Source organism: Anomaloglossus baeobatrachus, chromosome 1, assembly GCF_048569485.1.
Source record: "Anomaloglossus baeobatrachus isolate aAnoBae1 chromosome 1, aAnoBae1.hap1, whole genome shotgun sequence".
Classification (NCBI taxonomy): Eukaryota; Metazoa; Chordata; class Amphibia; order Anura; family Aromobatidae; genus Anomaloglossus; species Anomaloglossus baeobatrachus.
In genome coordinates this window covers 660,999,042-661,021,539 of record NC_134353.1, presented here as the reverse complement: position 1 = coordinate 661,021,539, position 22,498 = coordinate 660,999,042, and the positions used below count along the sequence as shown (strand labels likewise).

At 49.3% G+C, this 22,498-nt stretch overlaps 1 protein-coding gene across 2 annotated transcripts in view; it reads right to left on the bottom strand.

Annotated features, from left to right (window-relative positions):
• Positions 1–22,498, bottom strand: part of MED13L (mediator complex subunit 13L) — a 209,660-nt gene that overhangs the window by 61,592 nt on the left and 125,570 nt on the right. For both annotated transcript variants that reach the window (XM_075320005.1, XM_075320006.1), the window contains exons 12-19: positions 22,192–22,294; positions 21,891–22,000; positions 21,420–21,519; positions 14,640–14,860; positions 14,255–14,460; positions 13,208–14,136; positions 3,749–3,928; positions 3,080–3,303 (exon numbers count right to left, since the gene is read on the bottom strand). In XM_075320005.1, coding sequence (XP_075176120.1) covers positions 3,080–3,303; positions 3,749–3,928; positions 13,208–14,136; positions 14,255–14,460; positions 14,640–14,860; positions 21,420–21,519; positions 21,891–22,000; positions 22,192–22,294 — 2,073 coding nt within the window. The remainder of the gene's footprint in view (positions 1–3,079; positions 3,304–3,748; positions 3,929–13,207; positions 14,137–14,254; positions 14,461–14,639; positions 14,861–21,419; positions 21,520–21,890; positions 22,001–22,191; positions 22,295–22,498) is intronic.

The window sequence follows — 22,498 nt, the reverse complement described above, 5'->3', positions numbered from 1 at the left end:
CCCCGTAAAGGCATCCTCCTCGTCCTGCGAGTCAGCTCCTGAATCAGAGCCGCGGGACGAGGAAGGAGAGGGAACCCTGCGTCTCTTAGAAGGACGGGGTCTGGGACCAGATGATGAATCCTCTGTGAGCTCCGGTCCTGAGAGACCCCTAGCAACAGAGGCACCCTGTGAAGGGGGCTGATGCATGTTCAGCAAAGTCCTGGACAGACGTCCCATGGACTCAGCAAAAGACTGGGAGATAAACCTAGAAAAGGGTTCTACCCAAGCCGGGGGTTCAGCCACAGGAGCAGGAGCAGCCTGAGAGACCACTGAGAGTGAGACTCCAGGCTGAGGCACCGCCAGGTTAGAGCAGGCATCACAATGTGGATAGGTGCTCGGTTCAGGCAGTAGGAGCTTACATGCAGTGCATACTGAATACAGCTTTGGAGCCTTGCTCCTCGTGTGTGGAGTGAGGGCTCTGCCAGAGAATGACCCCCAGAGAGTATAATCAGAGGTCCACAACCGGAGACCGGTTGTGGCTTACCAGACCGCTGGAGCGGTGTTGTGTGCCCTCCAGATCCCGAAGCCCGGACCCCCAAGCACAGCAACTCAGCAGAGATGCTGCAGACCAGCGCTGCAATGCAGAGAGAACGCTGAGAAAATGGCCGCCGGAGCGAAGAGAGGGGGCGGGACTTGATTAGGAGCGGGAACCGGAGGGCCATAGAGACCTACAGGGGAGGGGACAAACACTGCAGTGAGGAGTGTCCCTCCCCTGTGCAGAACGGCCGCCGGGCGGAGCCGAGCCTGTCCCTCTGCATGAGTGACATGCGAGGGCAGTGAAACCAAAACTAGGCCTCCGGCGAAGCCGGGGCCTAAATTTGAGCGGCGCGGCCGGCGCGCAGGCACCATCGGCGTGGTTCTCAGGCGACAGCCAGAGAACCCGCCGGAAATGTCATAAAACACAATCAGCACACTCTCCCACAACAATAAAGTACAGGGACCCCCAATATATAAACGTCTCAGGTACTTAGCTTGCTGAGACGCAGGGTTCCAAGTCCCTGGGGATGAGTGCTCCGGTCCAGCAGGATCCTGAAGGGCTGCGGATGGAGACCGGTCTCCTGCCAAGCATGGAGAACCGTGCTGGCTCCCACTTCAAGCCAGAGCCCAGGAGGGATGGTGAAGGAGCACGGCATGTAAGGCTCCACCCTTGGAAGCAACCTTAACAACACTGCCGACACAGTGGGGTGAGAAGGGACATGCCGGGAGTCCAGACATGGACCCGCTTTTCTTCAAACTCTTTCCAAAAATCAAAAATCAGATGAGAATGCATGTGTGGATGTATGCCTCCTGAACACAAAGCGATAAACTGGTTCTCCAGGGGGTGTATAAGCTCAGAGGGAGGAGCTACACTTTTAAGTGTAGTACTTTGTGTGTCCTCCGGAGGCAGAAGCTAAACACCATTGTCTGGGTCTCCCATAGGAATGATAAAGAAACTTGAACTCTTGGCAGGAAAGAAGCTGCATTTTTTGCTGTTTGTTGCTGTGTTTTAGAGGTGCTATTTGTCTATAGTACATGTGTAAATATGTTAGTTTCATTGACCTAAAATGCCGCAAAAACACACCTGCCTTTTTTCACTTTATCTTTTTCAATGGTGAAAAAAAAAAAGCTGCAGAAACGCTGAAAGACTTGACATGCTGCTTCTTTCAAAAACACAGCATTTTACCATTTCAGTGAGGAGGGGAGCAGGAGTGGGTGTATTAGATTTCTGGACTCTCAATTTTTGCTAGTACTGTAAAAAGCAGCGTGTTATTTGCAAGAATTTGCATAAAACCAATAAAAAAAACCTACAGGGGAAAGAAACAAAACAGCAAAGAAAACGCACCAAAAACACTGTCTGTGCACATAGCCTTAGAGTCACAAGATGGTGCTGCAGGACCGGAACAATGCACAAAAAAAAAAAAAAAAATATGAAACCACCAATGGGTGAGTATAAGACCAGGGGCAGAAGACTTCAGGTTAAAATACCACTACAGTAGTGAAAAAAATAAGGAAAAACACACTGGAGTGGTGCTTTAAATGTTTAACTACTTGTTCACCTACAGTCTGTATGTATTTTATACAGTGTGGGCTGCTCACTCCTATTCTATCAGTCTGTATGTATTTCATACAGTGTGGGCTGCTCACTCCTATTCTATCAGTCTGCATGTATTTCATACAGTGTGGGCTGCTCACTCCTATTCTATCAGTTTGCATGTATTTCATACAGTGTGGGCTGCTCAATCCTATACCATCAGTCTATGTATTTCATACAGTGTGGGCTGCTCACTCCTATTCTATCAGTCTGTATGTATTTCATACAGTGTGGGCTGCTCAATCCTATACCATCAGTCTATGTATTTCATACAGTGTGGGCTGCTCACTCCTATTCTATCAGTCTGCATGTATTTCATACAGTGTGGGCTGCTCACTCCTATTCTATCAGTCTATATGCATTTCATACAGTGTGGGCTGCTCACTCCTATTCTATCAGTCTGCATGTATTTCATACAGTGTGGGCTGCTCACTCCTATTCTATCAGTCTGTATGTATTTCATACAGTGTGGGCTGCTCAATCCTATACCATCAGTCTATGTATTTCATACAGTGTGGGCTGCTCACTCCTATTCTATCAGTCTATATGTATTTCATACAGTGTGGGCTGCTCACTTTTATTCTATCAGTCTATGTATTTCATACAGTGTGGGCTGCTCAATACTATTCTATGTGCAATCTGTCTGATAAGCTGTCCCCATTTGCTTTAATAAAAACCAATCTAAGATGCCATCTTTAGAACAAAATAAATAAAATACATACAAATAAAAGGGATCTCCGCTTTGAGAGCATTCAGGAGAGCAGAGGGAAGGGTTGCTGACTGCTCGTCTGATGGATCCAACACTGAACAAGACTCAGCCAGCTGCAAAGCATGTGGCTAACGAAGGCAAATGGTGGAACATTTTTGATAAATCAAAATCATAAGAATCCGTTTAAGCCAAAAAAATTATGTTTACAGTGAAAAATAAATAAAAATACTTCCAAAATGAACATTGCCTTTGCAGCTTACCTCATACACTGCACTCAAGTCACTGAAGAAGGCTTTTGCTCCATCTAGTAAGGCTGGATTTTCTGGACACAATACCAGATATCCTACATCTCGCTGTCCACCATATGGCTCGAGAAGCAGACGCTCCCAGAACGGGAGAGAGAAAGGAGCTATGGTAAGGAAGTCTTTATCATAACCAACTAAAAGGTTGGGTATGGGCAGTGGCTCTGGAGATTCTTCAGATCCTGAGTACAGCAAAAGAAATAATCAATATTGGAAATTTGCATCTGATGGAAAAGCGGTTTTAGTGCACATTATTGTTTCCCTCGGGATACTTTAAACAAAAAAAAAATAAATAAGTGAACTAAACAAAATTTATGCAGCCAATATGGAAAAAGAAAAAAGTTAATAATCATAAGAAATTACCTGCCATTTACTCACATACATAGATGTGTACTTTGCATAGAAGCAAAAGTAGCATTAGAGAAATCAATATCTCACACCTTAACTATACAACAGGCTACACAAAGCAGCTATACATGTGCCTCCACCTGCAGGCCAGCCCAAAACCAGGGGGCATTTGACAGCAGATAGACGGCTGCAGGAATTACTGTTCTGAGACCAAGCCTAATTAATCCTGGAGACAGAATATTGCCAAGGCAGTACAGGGAACCTCAGCAGTTTACATACCATAGGATCCACGTCCAGCCATCTTGTGAAACTGCTGCCATGTCAGGGGACCCTGCACATGCTGTATATTCTCCCAGGTCCGTCCTGTCCTTTTCTTCTGGATGGCATCCTGCAGGAATGGCTGTAGGGACAGTAGCATGCGCACCACATCCTGAGAGGGGAGCATGCTTACATCAAGCACTAAGAATAGGGTGGGGTTGGGAATGGGAGACACAAATGTAATAATTTAGCACATAGGTTTCTTTTTACTGTCTGTACAAGAGCACTTCTATGGACAAAGTCTTATGCAAAAGATCTGACACCTTTCAGCAACTCGCACACATTAAATGATACATTCACATTGCAGGAATGTGTCATTTAGGTGGGCAGCTTAGATCTAGTGTAGCTCAGATTTCTGGACTGTCCCTCCTCCATGCTTTACACTGCACATATGCTTATTCAGACTCCTACAAACTCACCCCAAGTCCATTTTTAGGTTACTCAATTAGGGTAGTATACAGTGTGTTGAAAAAGTAATCATACCCCATTAACTTTTCACCCTTTCTTACACATTATAGCCACAAACTTAAATGTATTCTTATTGGGATGTTATGTGATATACCAACACGAAGTAGCAAGTATTTGTGCAGTGTAAAGATAAAGACACATGGTTGTCTAAATATTTTAAAAAGATGAATCTGAAAGAAGGGAATTTTGTTTACTTACCGTAAATACCTTTTCTTCTAGCTCCTATTGGGAGACCCAGACAATTGGGTGTATAGCTTCTGCCTCCGGAGGCCACACAAAGTATTACACTTTAAAAAGTGTAACCCCTCCCCTCTGCCTATACACCCTCCCGTGCATCACGGGCCCATCAGTTTTGGTGCCAAAGCAGGAAGGAGGAAACTTATAAATTGGTCTAAGGTAAATTCAATCCGAAGGATGTTCGGAGAACTGAAGACCATGAACCAAAAGAACAATTCAACATGAACAACATGTGTACACAAAAGAACAACAGCCCGAAGGGAACAGGGGCGGGTGCTGGGTCTCCCAATAGGAGCTAGAAGAAAAGGAATTTACGGTAAGTAAACAAAATTCCCTTCTTTGTCGCTCCATTGGGAGACCCAGACAATTGGGACGTCCAAAAGCAGTCCCTGGGTGGGTAAAAGAATACCTCGATAAAAAGAGCCGAAAACGGCCCCCTCTTACAGGTGGGCAACCGCCGCCTGAAGGACTCGCCTACCTAGGCTGGCATCTGCCGAAGCATAGGCATGCACCTGATAGTGTTTCGTGAAAGTGTGCAGACTCGACCAGGTAGCCGCCTGACACACCTGCTGAGCCGTAGCCTGGTGCCGCAATGCCCAGGATGCACCTACGGCTCTGGTAGAATGGGCTTTCAGCCCTGAAGGAATCGGAAGCCCAGAAGAACGGTAGGCTTCAAGAATCGGTTCCTTGATCCACCGAGCCAAGGTTGACTTGGAAGCCTGCGACCCCTTACGCTGGCCAGCGACAAGGACAAAGAGCGCATCAGAACGGCGCAGGGGCGCCGTGCGAGAAATGTAGAGCCGGAGTGCTCTCACCAGATCTAACAAGTGCAAATCCTTTTCACATTGGTGAACTGGATGAGGGCAAAAAGAAGGTAAGGAGATATCCTGATTGAGATGAAAAGGGGATACCACCTTAGGGAGAAATTCCGGGACCGGACGCAGAACCACCTTATCCTGGTGAAACACCAGGAAGGGGGCTTTGCATGACAGCGCTGCTAGCTCAGACACTCTCCGAAGTGATGTGACTGCCACTAGGAAGGCCACCTTCTGCGAAAGGCGTGATAGAGAAACATCTCGCATCGGCTCGAAAGGTGGTTTCTGAAGAGCCGTTCGCACCCTGTTAAGATCCCAGGGTTCCAGCGGACGCTTGTAAGGTGGGACTATGTGGCAAACTCCCTGCAGGAACGTGCGGACCTGCGGAAGCCTGGCTAGACGCTTTTGAAAAAACACGGAAAGCGCCGATACTTGTCCCTTGAGAGAGCCGAGAGACAAACCCTTGTCCATTCCGGATTGAAGGAAAGAAAGAAAAGTGGGTAAGGCAAACGGCCAGGGGGTAAAACCCTGATCAGCGCACCAGGATAAGAAGATCCTCCAAGCCCTGTGATAGATCTTGGCGGACGTTGGTTTCCTGGCCTGTCTCATGGTGGCAATGACATCTTGAGATAACCCTGAGGACGCTAGGAGCCAGGACTCAATGGCCACACAGTCAGGTTGAGGGCCGCAGAATTCAGATGGAAAAATGGCCATTGAGACAGCAAGTCTGAACGGTCTGGGAGTGCCCACGGTTGACCCACCGTGAGGTGCCACAGATCCGGGTACCACGACCTCCTCGGCCAGTCTGGAGCGACGAGGATGGCGCGGCGGCAGTCGGACCTGATCTTGCGTAACACTCTGGGCAGCAGTGCCAGAGGAGGAAATACATAAGGCAGTCGAAACTGCGACCAATCCTGAACTAATGCGTCCGCCGCCAGAGCTCTGTGATCTTGAGACCGTGCCATGAATGCCGGGACTTTGTTGTTGTGCCGAGACGCCATGAGGTCGACGTCCGGCGTTCCCCAGCGGCAACAGATCTCTTGAAACACGTCCGGGTGAAGAGACCATTCCCCTGCGTCCATGCCCTGGCGACTGAGAAAGTCTGCTTCCCAGTTTTCTATGCCCGGGATGTGAACTGCGGAGATGGTGGAGGCTGTGGCTTCCGCCCACAGCAGAATCCGCCGAACTTCTTGGAAGGCTTGACGACTGCGTGTGCCGCCCTGGTGGTTGATGTACGCGACCGCCGTGGCGTTGTCCGACTGTATTCGGATCTGCCTGCCCTCCAGCCACCGCTGGAACGCCTTTAGGGCTAGATACACTGCCCTTATCTCCAGAACATTGATCTGAAGGGAGGACTCTGTCGGAGTCCAGGTTCCCTGAGCCCTGTGGTGGAGGAAGACCGCTCCCCACCCTGACAGACTCGCGTCCGTCGTGACCACAGCCCAGGATGGGGGCAGGAAGGATTTTCCCTTCGACAAAGAAGTGGGAAGAAGCCACCACTGAAGAGAGGTTTTGGCTGCCAGTGAAAGAGAGACGTTCCTGTCTAGGGACGTCGACTTCCTGTCCCATTTGCGGAGAATGTCCCATTGAAGTGGACGCAGATGAAACTGCGCAAAGGGAACTGCCTCCATTGCTGCCACCATCTTCCCTAGGAAGTGCATGAGGCGCCTCAAGGGGTGTGACTGGGCCCGAAGGAGAGATTGCACCCCTGTCTGCAGTGAACGCTGTTTGTCCAGCGGAAGCTTCACTATCGCTGAGAGAGTATGAAACTCCACCCCGAGGTAAGTCAGTGATTGGGTCGGTGTCAATTTTGACTTTGGGAAATTGATGATCCACCCGAACCTCTGGAGAGTCTCCAGAGCAATGGTCAGGCTGTGTTGACATGCCACCCGGGAGGGTGCCTTGACTAGAAGATCGTCTAAGTAAGGGATCACCGAGTGGCCCTGAGAGTGTAGGACCGCCACCACTGCTGCCATGACCTTGGTGAAGACCCGTGGGGCTGTCGCCAGGCCGAAAGGCAGTGCCACGAACTGAAGGTGTTCGTCCCCGATGGCGAAACGCAGGAAGCGTTGATGCTCTGGTGCAATCGGCACATGGAGATAAGCATCCCTGATGTCGATTGATGCTAGGAAGTCTCCTTGGGACATCGAGGCGATGACAGAGCGGAGAGATTCCATCCGGAACCGTCTGGTTCTCACGTGTCTGTTGAGCAGTTTGAGGTCCAGAACGGGACGGAATGATCCGTCCTTTTTTGGCACCACGAACAAGTTGGAGTAAAAACCGCGACCACGTTCTTGAAGGGGAACGGGGATCACAACTCCTTCTGCCTTCAGAGTGTTCACCGCCTGAAAAAGTGCATCGGCTCGCTCGGGGGGCGGAGATGTTCTGAAGAAACGAGTCGGAGGACGAGAACTGAGCTCTATCCTGTAACCGTGAGACAGAATGTCTCTCACCCATCGGTCTTGGACATGTGGCCACCAGGCGTCGCAAAAGCGGGAGAGCCTGCCACCGACCGAGGATGCAGTTTGGGGAGGCCGAAAGTCATGAGGAGGCCGCCTTGGAGGCGGTTCCTCCGGCGGTCTTCGTAGGACGTGACTTAGACCGCCATGCAGAAGAGTTCCTCTGGCCCTTCTCTGACCTGTTGGACGTGGAGGAATGGGACCTGGCTGAGGGCCGAAAGGACCGAAACCTCGGTTGTATTTTTCATTGCTGAGGTCTGTTTGGTTTGGACTGGGGTAAGGACGAGTCCTTTCCCTTGGATTGTTTAATAATTTCGTCCAATTGCTCGCCAAACAAACGGTCGCCAGAAAATGGCAAACCGGTTAAGAACTTCTTTGAAGCAGAGTCTGCCTTCCATTCGCGTAGCCACATGGCCCTGCGGACTGACACCGAATTGGCGGATGCTACCGCTGTACGGCTCGCAGAGTCCAGGACGGCGTTCATGGCGTAGGACGAAAAGGCCGACGCCTGAGAAGTCAAAGACACAACTTGCGGAGCAGAGGTACGTGTGACCGCATTAATCTCAGACAGACAAGCTGAGATAGCTTGGCGTGCCCACACGGCTGCAAAGGCCGGAGCAAAAGACGCGCCTATGGCTTCATAGATGGATTTCATCAGGAGCTCTATTTGCCTGTCAGTGGCATCCTTGAGCGATGAACCATCTGCCACTGATACTACGGATCTAGCCGCCAGCCTAGAGACTGGAGGATCCACCTTGGGACACTGAGCCCAACCCTTAACTACGTCAGGGGGGAAGGGGGTAACGTGTGTCATTAAGTCGCTTAGTAAAGCGCTTGTCCGGAAATGCTCTGTGCGTCTGGACAGCATCTCTGAAGTTAGAGTGATCGAAAAACGCACTCCGTGTACGTTTGGGAAACCTAAACTGGTGCTTCTCCTGCTGCGAAGTCGACTCCTCTATAGGTGGAGTTGGGGGAGAAAGCTCTAGCACCTGGTTGATGGACGCTATAAGGTCATTTACTATGGCGTCCCCTTCAGGTGTATCTAGATTGAGAGCAACGTCAGGATCAGAGCCCTGAGCTGCGACCTCCGCTTCATCCTCCAGAGAGTCCTCATGCTGAGACCCCGAACAGCGTGATGAAGTCGGGGAAGGTTCCCAGCGAGCCCGCTTAGCCGGTCTGGGACTGCGGTCCGTGTCGGAGTCCTCACCGTGGGACCTAGGTGTCACCCCAGGAGCACTTTGCTGTGCCGACCGAGAGGGGCCTGGGGGCGATGAACTCACAGTGCCCTGGGCCTGTGTTACCGATCTGGACTGCAAGGCTTCTAGTATCTTAGCAGACCATTTGTCCATAGACTGAGCCATGGACTGTGAAAGCGACTCAGAGAGTTTCTCAGCCAAAACTGCAAACTCTGTCCCTGCCACCTGGACAGTGGAAGCCGGCGGTTCTACCTGAGCCGAGGGTCCCACCAGTGCCCGAGGCTCCGGCTGAGTGAGTGCCACAGGGGCTGAGCATTGCACACAGTGAGGGTAGGTGGAACCTGCAGGTAACATAGCCGCACAAGAGGTACAGGTTGCAAAATAAGCCTGTGCCTTGGCACCCTTGCTCTTTGCGGACGACATGCTGTTGTCTCCTCTGAGAGTGATCAGTGAGGGTATATAGCCAAAAGCAAAATAATGTGGCCGAACAGAGAAAATGTATACTAATATATATATATATATATATATATATTATATATATTATATATATATATATATATACACACACACACACACACACACTTCGGCACCTAGGGGGGCCAGCACCTGGTAACCAGTGTGGCTTACCGACCGCCCAAAGCGGTTGTGTGTCCACCAGATTCCCCGCCTGGGCCTCCCAGAGCTGCAGAGCTCGTTCTGAAATCCTCCACCGGCAGAAGTGATTGTAACAATGGCTGCCAGAGTTCTCAGGGGAGGAGGGAGCCGTGGGCGGTGACTAATAAAGTGCGGGAATCTGGTGCCCCACAGTGTTCAGTGAGGGGGGAGGAGAACACCTAAGTCTGCTCCAGCCCTCACTGCCGACGTCCAGTCGACCGTCCCGCCCTTACCCCTGAATGGCAGGCCCGGGGGCGGGAGTTATGGTACTAGGCCGCAGAAGCCGGGGACTAAATTTAATAACGCGGCCGACGAACAGGCGCGGTCGGCGCGGTAGTCCCGGTCGTCACAGAAAAAACAGCAGCCGCTGCAGCGTCTGTAACACAGGCGCTCCATGCGCCGTCCCCAAGGGGACACAGAGTACCTTTTAGATGCAGGGCCTGTCCCTGATGATACCCAGTCTCCTGTCCGTCAGATTCCCCCAGGGGCTGCGGAGGGAGCCCGGCCCTAGTGAAAGGTGACCGGTTAGGATCCCACTTCTCCCAGAGCCTCTAAGGGATGGGGAAGGAAAACGGCATGTGGCTCCAGCCTTTGTACCCGCAATGGGTACCTCAACCTTGACAGCACCGCCGACTTAGTGGGGTGAGAAGGGAGCATGCCGGGGGCCCCGTGGGGGCCCTCTTTTCTTCCATCCGATACAATCAGCAGCTGCTGCTGACTAAAATGTGGAGCTTGCGTGAATGTGTGCCTCCTTCAACACAAAGCATAAAACTGATGGGCCCGTGATGCACGGGAGGGTGTATAGGCAGAGGGGAGGGGTTACACTTTTTAAAGTGTAATACTTTGTGTGGCCTCCGGAGGCAGAAGCTATACACCCAATTGTCTGGGTCTCCCAATGGAGCGACAAAGAAATTGTGACACGCATTTGTATTCAGCCGCTTTATATACCCAAATAAAATTCCAAGTCACAAATAGCCTCCAGAAGTCTCCTAATTAGTGAACCCAGGCCACCGGTGTGTAATATTCTCAGTATAAATACAGCAGTCCTGTCAAGGCCTCGGAGGATTCTGTGAGAACATTATCAAGCAGTATAATGAAAACCAAGGAACATACCAGAAAGGTCAGGGATAAAGTTGTGAAGAAGAGTAAAGCACAGTTAGGTTATAAAAAAAAAAAAAAAAAAAAATTAGTCTCTGAACATCTTGCGGAGCACTGTTCAATGCATCTTCCAAAAATGTAAGCAGGATGGCACAACTGCAAACCTACTAAGACATGTCCGTCCACCTAAGCTGACATCTCAAGCAAGAAGAGCACTAATTAGAGAAACAGCCAAGAGGCTCATTGTCCATCTCAAGGAGCTGCTTCGGTGGGAGATTCTGTCCACAATACAACCATTAGTTGTATACTCCACAAAACTGACCTCTATGAAAGAGTGGCAAGACAGACATTTTTTAAAAGCAGCCCATAAGAATTTCCGTTTGCGAAAATTCATGTAGTGGACATAGTTAGCATGTAAAAGAAGGTGCCCTTGTCATACGAGACCAAACTAGAACTTTTAGGACTAAAATCAAAACATTATGTGTGGTGGAAAACTAACTCTGCACCATTACACATGTGGTGGCAGCATCATGCTGTGGGGATGCTTTTCTTCTTCACGAACAGGGAAACTGGTTACAGTTGATGGGAAGATGGGTAGAGGCTGCAAAAGACTTGAGACCGAGTTGTAGGTTCACCTCCAGCAGGACAATGGGCCTAAACATACTGTAATGGAACAGTTTAGATGAAAGCATACTCATGTGTGAATGGCCCAGTCACATTTCAGACCTAAATCAATAATAATCTGTGGCAAGACTTGAAAATTGCTGTTCAGACGCCTCCATCTAATCTCACTGGGCAAGATCTATTTTGCAGAAAAAGAAAAAGGAGCCAAATGTCAGCCTCTAGATGTGCAAAGCTTTTAAAGGCTATGTGCGCACGTTGCGTTCTGTCCCTGCAGAAATTTCTGCAGCGACTTGAACAGCACACGTGCGCTTCAAATCGCTGCAGAAACAGTCCATAATGAAAAGCAGATTCCATGCGCTCTGGATGCAGCCTCTCCCATAGACAGAGCGGGGGGCTGCATCCAAAGCGCACGGAAGAAGCGACATGTTGCTTTTTAGAACGTAGCGACTTGGCAGCATGCAAATCGCTGCGTTCTAAAACGCAACGTGCACATGGATTATGCACAATCTTCATCGATTGTGCTGGGGACGCAGGACGCATGCAGTTGCGCTGCAGTGCAATACGCACACGTGGGCACAGAGCCAAAGACACAGCCCAAAAAACTTAATGGTGGCCCAACAAAAGTACTGGCTCAGGGGGCTGAATACATATACATGTCACAATTTTCAGATTTATATTTTTAAAATATTTAGAAAAACGTAGCATTTCTTTTACAAATCACAAATACTTGCTGCTTTGTGTTGGTATATCACAAAATCCTAATAAAATAGAAAATACATTTGAGATTTGAGTTTGAAAGGGAGGGGGGGGGGGGACATGGGGAAAAAAAAAAAAAAAAGGTGGAAAAGGCCTCAGAGCATGAATAGTTTTTAAAAGCACTGTATATGGTGCAGAGAATAAACTAGGTAGCCACAGCTATATTTATTCACCCTAGTTAAAAGAGAAGGTTTATACTTAGACAAGATCTTATAGCTTCTGATACTACTTGATCCTCTATGTCCAAATATAATATATTGGGGGTATGGGGTAGCTGTAGACCGTTCTAGCAGAATTAAGTGGATCTTAAGAATACACATGTACGATTGTCAACATTACTGTCCACCGTTATGCTCAAACTCCATTAGGTTATCATTGTAGAAAGCAACCCATGTGAAGCGTAACAAAAACCACGGTCGGGAAACAAAAAAATGCCTGAATATTTCAGGTATAAAGTCATATACTCTGAAGCCAACTGAATACTGAAAATGAGACATAAAATTTTATAACAGACACTTTACTGCTCATAGGAAATTAAAAACACTGCGTTCCCGCTGGGTTGAGGCGGTTTTTAAATTTCCTATTAGCAGGTTCCTACCCACGCATAAAATTGTAGGCTTTTTCAGCCCAGGTAGAGAAATTAAATCGGGACCTAGCAAAAAGATACACCTTGACACTGGCTGCTGGGCTCACATAAAACTGGCCTCTCTTATGCCTCAAGTGTCAATATTTCCATTTATTTCCTCAGCAGTAACATGTCCAAATTCCTGCATTCAATGTTTGTATGTCTTAGCATTTCAGAGACCAGCTGTTAGAGTACGTTATATGTTCAGCATGCACCTGTTCACACGTGTCTGTTAGAAGTGCCTCTAGTTTTTTCATTTCACTTGTATGCCATCGGCACAAACATACAGGTGAACATTTCTAGCAACCTGGTTTACAGGACAAGATCATTAACGTCTTCCAGAATTGCCTTTTACACTTTTAGAAATGTCCCCACTATGCAGAGTAGATTTCAGTAATAGATGTGGAATTATGTAATGGACAGGGAATATACAGACAGATCACATACACAACCTGCATAGATGTGGTCTTATGATTATGAATGCTCACCATTGTTATGTGGCCAAAGGTGGAAGGTCGCACTTCTGACCAAAGATTCATCAACTCTTCCGCCAGTTGGATTATCCACATATTGTCTTCCCTGTTCTAGTGCATTTAAGCATTCTGGCCAAGCGTCGGAACTTTCCACCCTCACTTTGTCCAAGTTAGTATGCGGTCCTTCCAAAAAATACTCAGATTTGTTACAGGAAAGGTCCCAGATTCCCCCAGAAATGGTAAAAGGCCTAGTGCATTGACTCTGCAGAAGTAAAAGGAGGGCAGGTGGAGGAGGTTCCTCACTTCTCCATACTGCCTCTCTCATGTTTAGTCTTCTCTCCACTGCCTGCCCTATGTAGGAAGATCTGCCAAATATGTCCATCTCATCCTCTATAAATAGGCCAGAGTGGTAACCGAGTCTACGGTTGACAATGGCACTGAAGCCACAGGTGCAACGATACTGGTCTTCATTTGAAGAGTCTGGGATGTAGATGCCTACATCAGATCCTTTGATGTTCAGATTGCAGGCACATATGCAACAACTATCAAAGTTCCTGTCCTTGAAAATGTTTAGCACGGAGTCAGAGAGAAGTAAAGTAACGTAAAGGCTGTGGGCCTCAGGAGCGGGATGACTGCTGGCGGGCTCAACAGAACTCAGTGGCCTTGTAGTAGATGGAGTAGAAGCTGGAGAACAGAGGTCTGTGCTGTCATACTTCACTGAACCTTGGCCACTGGCCCCTCCAGCACCTTTTGGAGTTCTAGGAGTTCTTGGTGTGCGAGGAGTGGGCACAGAAAACCTGGGAGTAGCTGGAGAAGGCAAGACGCCACCAGTTCCCCCATTGCTGGGTGGAGCGGTGCTACAAGGAGCAAGCGGGGTGTTGGTCTGTGGAGTGTTGAGCTGCAGGTAATCTTGGTCTGTCAAACTCCCTTCACTTGGCACATTCCTATAAATGGGGATGAATGAAAAAATGACATGTGAACAACAAAGAATAAACATTTCTACTGAATAAAAGCAACTTTCAGGATCACACAATACAACAACTGCACATGAAGAATACTCACATATAGCCATCTCTGTTAAAAGGAGCAGCAGGTGCTAAGGGGAGGTGTTGAATTTTTGGAGGGGCAGCCCAGGAGGGTCGATATATGCAGGCATCCGGTATTTTTAAGGACAGCAGGCACTGACTGGGCAATGATTTAAGTGGTGCAAACATTGAGGTACCCAAAAACGGTTGATAAGGAGGGACTCTGTACACATAGGAAAAGTCCTATAGCAAAACAAATCTGTATTAGTACAAAAAATAACAAAAAACATTTACAAGCATATGATGTGTGAATAGAACGATTGACTCTACGCTTAGTCCTATTCCGTTAATGCGCCTCTAATAAAACTGAAGACCTGTCACACCATATCAGATTTAACGGGTCACAGGGAATACATGCATACCTTAATCTCCTCAGGCTTAGGACTGCAGAGGCCTTCTTCAATTTCCATTTTGAAGTCAACATGCTGCATGGAGGCCAAATTAACCATTGGACTTTCCATCATACTAAGAGTAGTTGCAGTGTCTGTGCCCATGGTATCCTTGTACATCATGATAGGGGAAAAGGCGGGATGTTGCTCCAAAGAAGGTGGTGTGGGAAACATCCTCTGAAGGTCGGCTGTTGCTAAAAGACGTAAACATCAATGCATGATAATTACAAAGTTTAGCAGTGGATGTTGCAAGGCTTTGGTTGTGCAACTCCTTTAAAAGACTGTACAAGAGGTTGATCATGCAGACTACCACTCCATTTAGTCTTACTGGAAGCATTGGAGACTGACACGCACAGAACTCGGCTGATCCTCAGTGCTCCTATTAGAATGAATGGATCGGCAGCGCACACAATCGACCTCAACTCCATTTCAACAGGGGCTCTTCAGTGCCTGGGATCTCAGGATCGGTGCTGCGTACAGCAGACGGACCCAGCTATAGTAAAGTTACCTGCTAGCCTACATATAGTGGATAACTTTTATACTTGAGAACACGTCTGACTTAGGAAGATTTGTGCAAGACAAACTAGATACCAATAATGCTGTCACAAGTGCTGCCCTAGCAAGAACACCGCATCAAATTCCTGCAAAAAAGTGAGCCCAAACCAGAATATGTGGATGGCGGGACACTCTGTTATATGTGAGAAAATGTGACATGCCATGCAAGAGCTCCACAGCAGGGCAGCCTGCTTCAATGCCCACAGTGAGGACAGTCAAAACAAAAAGCAGGCTGTACACTGCATGCTGTGAATGCTGCAATATAGGTCAGTGTAGGGTTGTAAATATCATATGGTCACTATACTGGGTCAATGCCCAGAATTAAAAAAAAGAGAATTTTGTTACTTACCGTAAATTCTTTTTCTTATAGTTCCGTATTGGGAGACCCAGACCATGGGTGTTTAGCTTCTGCCTCCGGAGGACACACAAAGTACTACACTTAAAAGTGTAGCTCCTCCCTCTGAGCTTATACACCCCCTGGTGAGCAGACCCAGCCAGTTTAGTGCAAAAGCTGAAGGAGAATAGCCACCCACAAGTAGAACAGAGTAAGAACCGGAACAACCGGAGACTCTGTCCACGACAACAGCCGGTGATAACACACGGAACAAGAAAATTGCCAACAGGCAACAGGGAGGGAGCTGGGTCTCCCAATACGGAACTATAAGAAAAAGAATTTACGGTAAGTAACAAAATTCTCTTTTTCTTTATCGTTCCTTTGGGAGACCCAGACCATGGGACGTTCCAAAGCTGTCCCTGGGTGGGAATAAACAGAAAAAACTAAGAAGTAGGCGGAGCCTAACTTCACAAGTGGGCGACAGCCGCCTGAAGGATGCGTCTGCCCAAGCTCGCATCTGCCGAAGCATGAGCATGCACTTGATAGTGCTTCGAAAAGGTATGCAGGCTAGTCCAAGTGGCAGCCTGACAGACTTGTTGAGCCGTAGCCTGGTGCCTAAAAGCCCAAGAGGCACCGACAGCTCTGGTCGAGTGTGCTTTGATCCCCGGCGGGGGAGGCACCGGAGTACTCTGGTAGGCGTCCGAAATGGTCGATCTAATCCAACGGGCCAAGGTCGGCTTAGAAGCAGAGAGACCCTTGCGCCGCCGTGTGGTTAGCACAAAAAGAGAGGTGCACCGCCTAAGCGCAGCGGTGCGAGACACATAAATCCGGAGAGCACGCACCAGATCTAGAGTATGCAGCGCTTTCTCAAAGCGATGAACAGGGGCCGGACAGAAGGAAGGCAAGGAAATATCCTGGTTAAGGTGGAAGGGAGAGTCCACCTTAGGAAGAAAGTCCGGGGTCGGACGGAGAACTACCTTGTCTTGGTGAAAAACCAAAAAAGGTGACTCCGAGGAGAGCGCAGCCAAATCAGAGACTCTCCTGAGAGAAGTTATGGCAACTAGAAAGGCCACCTTTTGAGAAAGACGATACAAAGAAACCTCCCTAAGAGGCTCAAAAAGGGGTTTCTGCAATACCGTGAGGACCAAGTTAAGGTCCCAGGGATCCAAGGGCCGCCGATAAGGCGGAATGATGTGAGACGCACCTTGCATGAAGGTGCGGACCTGAGCCAGCCGAGCGAGACGCCGCTGGAACAGCACTGATAGAGCTGAGACTTGTCCCTTGAGAGAGTTGAGGGACAGTCCTAGCTGCAGACCGGACTGTAAAAAAGACAGAAGGGTCGGCAACGAGAATGGCCAAGGAGAATGGCCGGAAGAGCGACACCAGGACAGGAAAATTTTCCAAGTCCTGTGATAGATCTTGACGAAGGAAGACTTACGGGCCCGAGTCATAGTGGAGATAACTTCAGGAGGAATACCAGAAGCCGTCAAAATCCAGGACTCAAGAGCCACGCCGTCAATTTGAGTGCCGCAGAATTCGGGCGGAAAAACGGACCTTGCGAGAGCAGGTATGGACGGTCCGGAAGATGCCACGGCATCTCCACGGACAGTTGGAGCAGATCCGGATACCAAGCTCGCCTGGGCCAGTCCGGTGCAATGAGGATGACTCGACGGCCCTCCATTCTGATCTTGCGCAGGACTCTGGGCAAGAGAGCTAGAGGGGGAAACACGTAGGACAGACGAAACTGGGACCAGTCTTGAACCAGAGCGTCCGCGGCGAAGGCCTGAGGATCGTGGGAGCGAGCCACGTAAACCGGAACCTTGTTGTTGTGACGGGATGCCATTAGGTCCACGTCCGGAGTGCCCCACTTGCGGCAGATTGACTGAAACACTGCCGGGTGCAGGGACCACTCGCCACCGTCCACGGATTGACGGCTGAGATAATCTGCCTCCCAGTTTTCTACGCCAGGGATGTGGACTGCGGATATGGTGGACTTGGAGTCCTCCGCCCATTGAAGAATGCGTTGGACCTCCAACATTGCCAGGCGGCTGCGTGTCCCGCCTTGGTGATTGATGTAGGCAACCGCTGTCGCGTTGTCTGACTGGACTCGAATGTGCCTGCCCGCCAACAGGTGGTGAAAGGCTAGGAGAGCTAGAAGCACAGCTCTGGTTTCCAGCACATTGATTGAAAGGGCTGACTCGGACGGAGTCCAAGTGCACTGCGCTCTGTGGTGGAGCCATACCGCTCCCCAGCCGGATAGACTGGCATCCGTGGTGAGAATCACCCAGGACGGAGTCAGGAAGGAGCGCCCTTGGGACAGGGAGAGGGGTCGAAGCCACCACTGAAGAGAGCTCCTGGTTCGTGGCGACAGAGCCACTAACCTCTGTAAGGAGGAAGGCCGCTTGCCCCAACAGCGGAGAATGTCCAGCTGCAGAGGACGCAGATGGAACTGGGCAAAGGGAACCGCCTCCATGGAGGCCACCATTTGACCCAGCACCTGCATCAGGCGCCTGAGGGAATAACGGCGGGGCCTCAGGAGAGAGCGCACCGCTAGCCGGAGAGACTGCTGTTTGATTAAGGGCAACTTCACAAGTGCCGTCAAAGTCTCGAACTGCATCCCTAGGTACGTGAGACTCTGGGTCGGAGTCAGAGTGGATTTGGGAAGATTGACAATCCACCCGAATTGGGCTAGGGTGGCGAGAGTGAGCGAAACACTCCGCTGACAGTCTGCGCTGGATGTACCCTTGACCAGAAGGTCGTCCAGATAAGGAAGCACTGCTAACCCCTGGAGGTGCAGGACCGCAATCACTGCCGCCATGACCTTGGTGAATACCCGAGGGGCCGTGGCTAACCCGAAGGGGAGAGCCACGAATTGGAAATGATCCTCTCCTATTGCAAAACTCGAATGTAACCAACGCTGATGTGACACTGCGATTGGCACATGTAGATAGGCATCTCTGATGTCGATGGACGCCAGGAACTCCCCTTGGGTCATAGAGGCAATGACTAATCGCAGAGACTCCATGCGAAAATGCCGCACCCGGACATGCTTGTTGAGAAGCTTGAGATCCAGGATGGGCCGGAAGGTACCGTCCTTTTTTGGAGGGCTGGAAGAGAATTCTATCCTGTAGCCGTGAGATGATATGTCTCTCACCCACTGATCGGAGACTTGCTTTAACCAAACGTCGCCAAAGTGGGAAAGCCTGCCACCGACTAAGGACGTGGCTGGAGCGGGCCGAGAGTCATGAGGAAGCTGCCTTAGTGGCAGAACCTCCTGCGGTCTTCTGCGGACGCGCTTTTGGGCGCCAGTTGGATTTCTGATCCTTGGCTGAGTTAGCGGACGAGGCGGAAGGCTTAGAGGATGACCAGTTGGAGGAACGAAAGGAACGAAACCTCGATTGATTCCTACCCTGGGCGGGTTTCCTGGTCTTGGTTTGTGGCATGGAAGTACTCTTCCCGCCAGTAGCTTCTTTAATGATTTCATCCAGCTGTTCAACAAACAGCCGTGAACCAGCAAAAGGGAGCCCAGCAAGAAACTTCTTGGAAGAAGCATCTGCCTTCCACTCTCGAAGCCACAAAATCCTGCGGATAACAAGAGAATTGGCTGAAGCCACCGCAGTGCGGTGAGCAGCCTCTAGCATGGCATACATGGCATAAGATGAAAAAGCTGAAGCCTGAGCAGTTAAGGTAACCATCTCAGGCATAGATTCCTTGGTGAGGGAATGCATCTCCTCTACAGAAGCAGAGATGGCTTTGAGAGCCCACACTGCTGCAAAAGTCGGGGAAAACGCGGCCCCCGCAGCTTCATACACAGATTTGGCCAGAAGGTCAATCTGACGGTCAGTGGAATCCTTAAGTGAGGTGCCGTCAGCCACCGACACAACGGTCCGGGCTGAGAGCCTAGACACCGGAGGGTCTACCTTTGGGGAGTGAGACCACTCCTTGACCACCTCAGGTGGAAATGGAAACCGGTCATCAGAACCACGCTTTGGAAAGCGTTTGTCAGGGCAGGCTCTGGGCTTGGTCACAGCGGTCTGAAAACTGGAGTGGTTAAAGAACACACTCTTTACTCTTAGGCGAGGTAAACTGATGTTTTTCTGCCAAAGAGAGTTGCTCCTCTGACACTGGCGGATTGAGATCCAGCACAGAATTAATAGAAGCAATCAAATCACTAAGATCTGAGTCACCCTCAGAGAAATCGATGGGATACATAGCCTCCGAGCCCCCAGTGAGGGCTTCCTCCTCATCTTGAGAGTCAGCTCTTGAGACAGAGCCGTGGGATGGGGAGAAGGAGGAAACCCTGCGCCTTTTCTCAGAAGGACGGGGTCTGGGATCAGATGATGAATCCTCCGTGAGCTCCGATGGACGGAGGTCAGAGGATAGGAGTCCTCTGTCAAGAGTATTAGAGGCACCCTGTGAGGGAGGCTGATGCATATTCATCAAAGTCCTGGACAAAAGTCCCATGGACTCAGCAAATGACTGGGATATGGACCTAGAAAAGGACTCTACCCAGGCCGGGGGTTCAGTCACAGGTGCAGCAGCAGCCTGAGAGACCACTGGGGGTGAGACTCCAGGCTGTGGCACCGCCAAGTTAGAGCAACCATCACAGTGTGGATAAATGCTCGGCTCAGGCAGCAGGAGCTTACATGCAGTGCATGCAGAATAAAGCTTTGGAGCCTTGCTCCTTGTGTGAGACATGCTGCTGGAGTGGGGGCTTTGCAGAGAATGAACCCCAGGGAGAATATACAGAGGTCCACAACCGGAGACCGGCTGTGGCTTACCAGACCGCTGAGCGCGGTGTTGTGTGCCCTCCAGATCCCGAAGCCCGGTCCCCCAGTGCGCAGCACCTCAGCAGAGATGCAGAATGCAGGATGTCCCAGAGCAGAGTGAACTCTGCCTGAGAAACTAGGGGGCGTTCCTATAAAAGAGCGGGAACTGGAGGGCTATAGAGACCTGCAGGGAAGGAGGGACGCCCCAGCAGTGGGGAGTGTCCCTCCCCTGTGTAGAACGGGCGCCGGGAGGAGCCGAACCTGTCCCTCTGCATGAGTGACATGCGAGGGCAGGAAAATGCAACTAGGCCTCCGGCGAAGACGGGGCCTAAATTTAGGCGGCGAGGCCGACAAGCAGGCACCATCGGCGCGGTTCTCAGGCAAAAGCTAGAGAACCCGCCGGAAAAGTTAAAACAATCACATACAGCATACTCTCCCCTTACAATAAAGAACCGGGACCCCCAACATAAACGTCTCAGGTACTTAGCTGCTGAGACGCAGGGCCATGTCCCTGGGGATGAGTGCTCCGGTCCAGCAGAATCCTCAAGGGGCTGTGGATGGAGACCGGACTCCTGCCAGGCATGGAGACCGTGCTGGCTCCCACTTCAAGCCAGAGCCCAGAACGGATGGTGAAGGAGCGCGGCATGTAAGGCTGCAGCCTTGTAAATCAACCTTAACAACACCGCCGACACAGTGGGGTGAGAAGGGACATGCCGGGAATCCAGACATGGACCCGCTTTTCTTTAAACTCTTTCCAAAAGTCAAACAAATCAGATGAGAATGCATGTGTGGATGTATGCCTCCTGACACAAAGCAATAAACTGGCTGGGTCTGCTCACCAGAGGGTGTATAAGCTCAGAGGGAGGAGCTACACTTTTAAGTGTAGTACTTTGTGTGTCCTCCGGAGGCAGAAGCTAAACACCCATGGTCTGGGTCTCCCAAAGGAACGATAAAGAAAAAAATAAATACATACATATGTGGTCATCATCTAAAAGGCAAAGAGCTACACAATGAGGCTAGCCCTTACATGAGTCCCAAGTTTTACACCACTGCTTTAAGTCTGCAAACCACCAGAAGGCAAATTATTCCACTTACTTGGCAAGTATGGAACGGTTGCTCTACCATCTTTGCCAACATTACGATCCTCTGACCCGCTCAAGGGAACTTTCATTGCACGGGTGCCTGGTGATCCCGCCTAGAGTTAAGAAACACAAGAAAATCATGCAATGAAAGTGCCATTAATTCTAAAGGTAAAGTGACATTTTATGGGCTAAATTGCAAACCATCATGGAATCTCACAGAGATAAAATCCTTTAACTGAGCAAGGGAAAGACAAGCATGTAAGTGAGTAATGCTAGAAAACATGTATGAAAACGACATTACATTAGAACTGCATTGGCTTTGTTATTCCAACTCTTGCAGTATTACAGAGGAAAAGAAAGAAGAAAACTTTGCAATTGAATATACACAAAAGTAAGGCATAACCATAAGCAATGTAACCTCAGGATTTCTTTAATTTATTTACTTTTTTTTCTTTTGAAATAAGAAAAGGACATAAAAACATACCAGGTCCTCATCTTCAGAATTATCAAATATGTTGTCCAGGTCATTGAGAGAAGGAGCCAGATCTGTGACCTGTGTGAGACTAGCTGCCACCCCGCGGTCCTGCCGTGGGTCTACAAGGCGATTGGCAAAGAAAGAACTATATTATAGCAGCATTTTGTGCAGGTACTTTAACAAAGTCACTTCTTTACAAAATTAATAAGAGAAATACAAGACGGCATGTTATATTACACAACAGAAAGCATGATAAAGTCTATTGTTACCAATCTCCCTAGGGGCATCGTATAAATGCTGTAATATTTACCTGACTTTGACATGGGGCTAAAAATTGACATGGCATCTTTCCCATCAGGCACTGGTGCAGTATGTTCTGTAGGTGATGCATCCTTCTCAAACCCCTCATCAGTCTGCAGAAACAGGATTACTAAAAATTAGAACACTTCATCTAATAAAAACTGCAAAAATAAAAGAAATCATCATCCAGCAAAAAAATGATTTGGATTTTCTGAAACTTTTGTAATACAGTAACTTGGGGGTCATAATGAGCCGGCAGACACTTCCATTATGTTGCGATGTAGCAGCAGCATAGCAAGATTTTTGGCTGCGCCCAG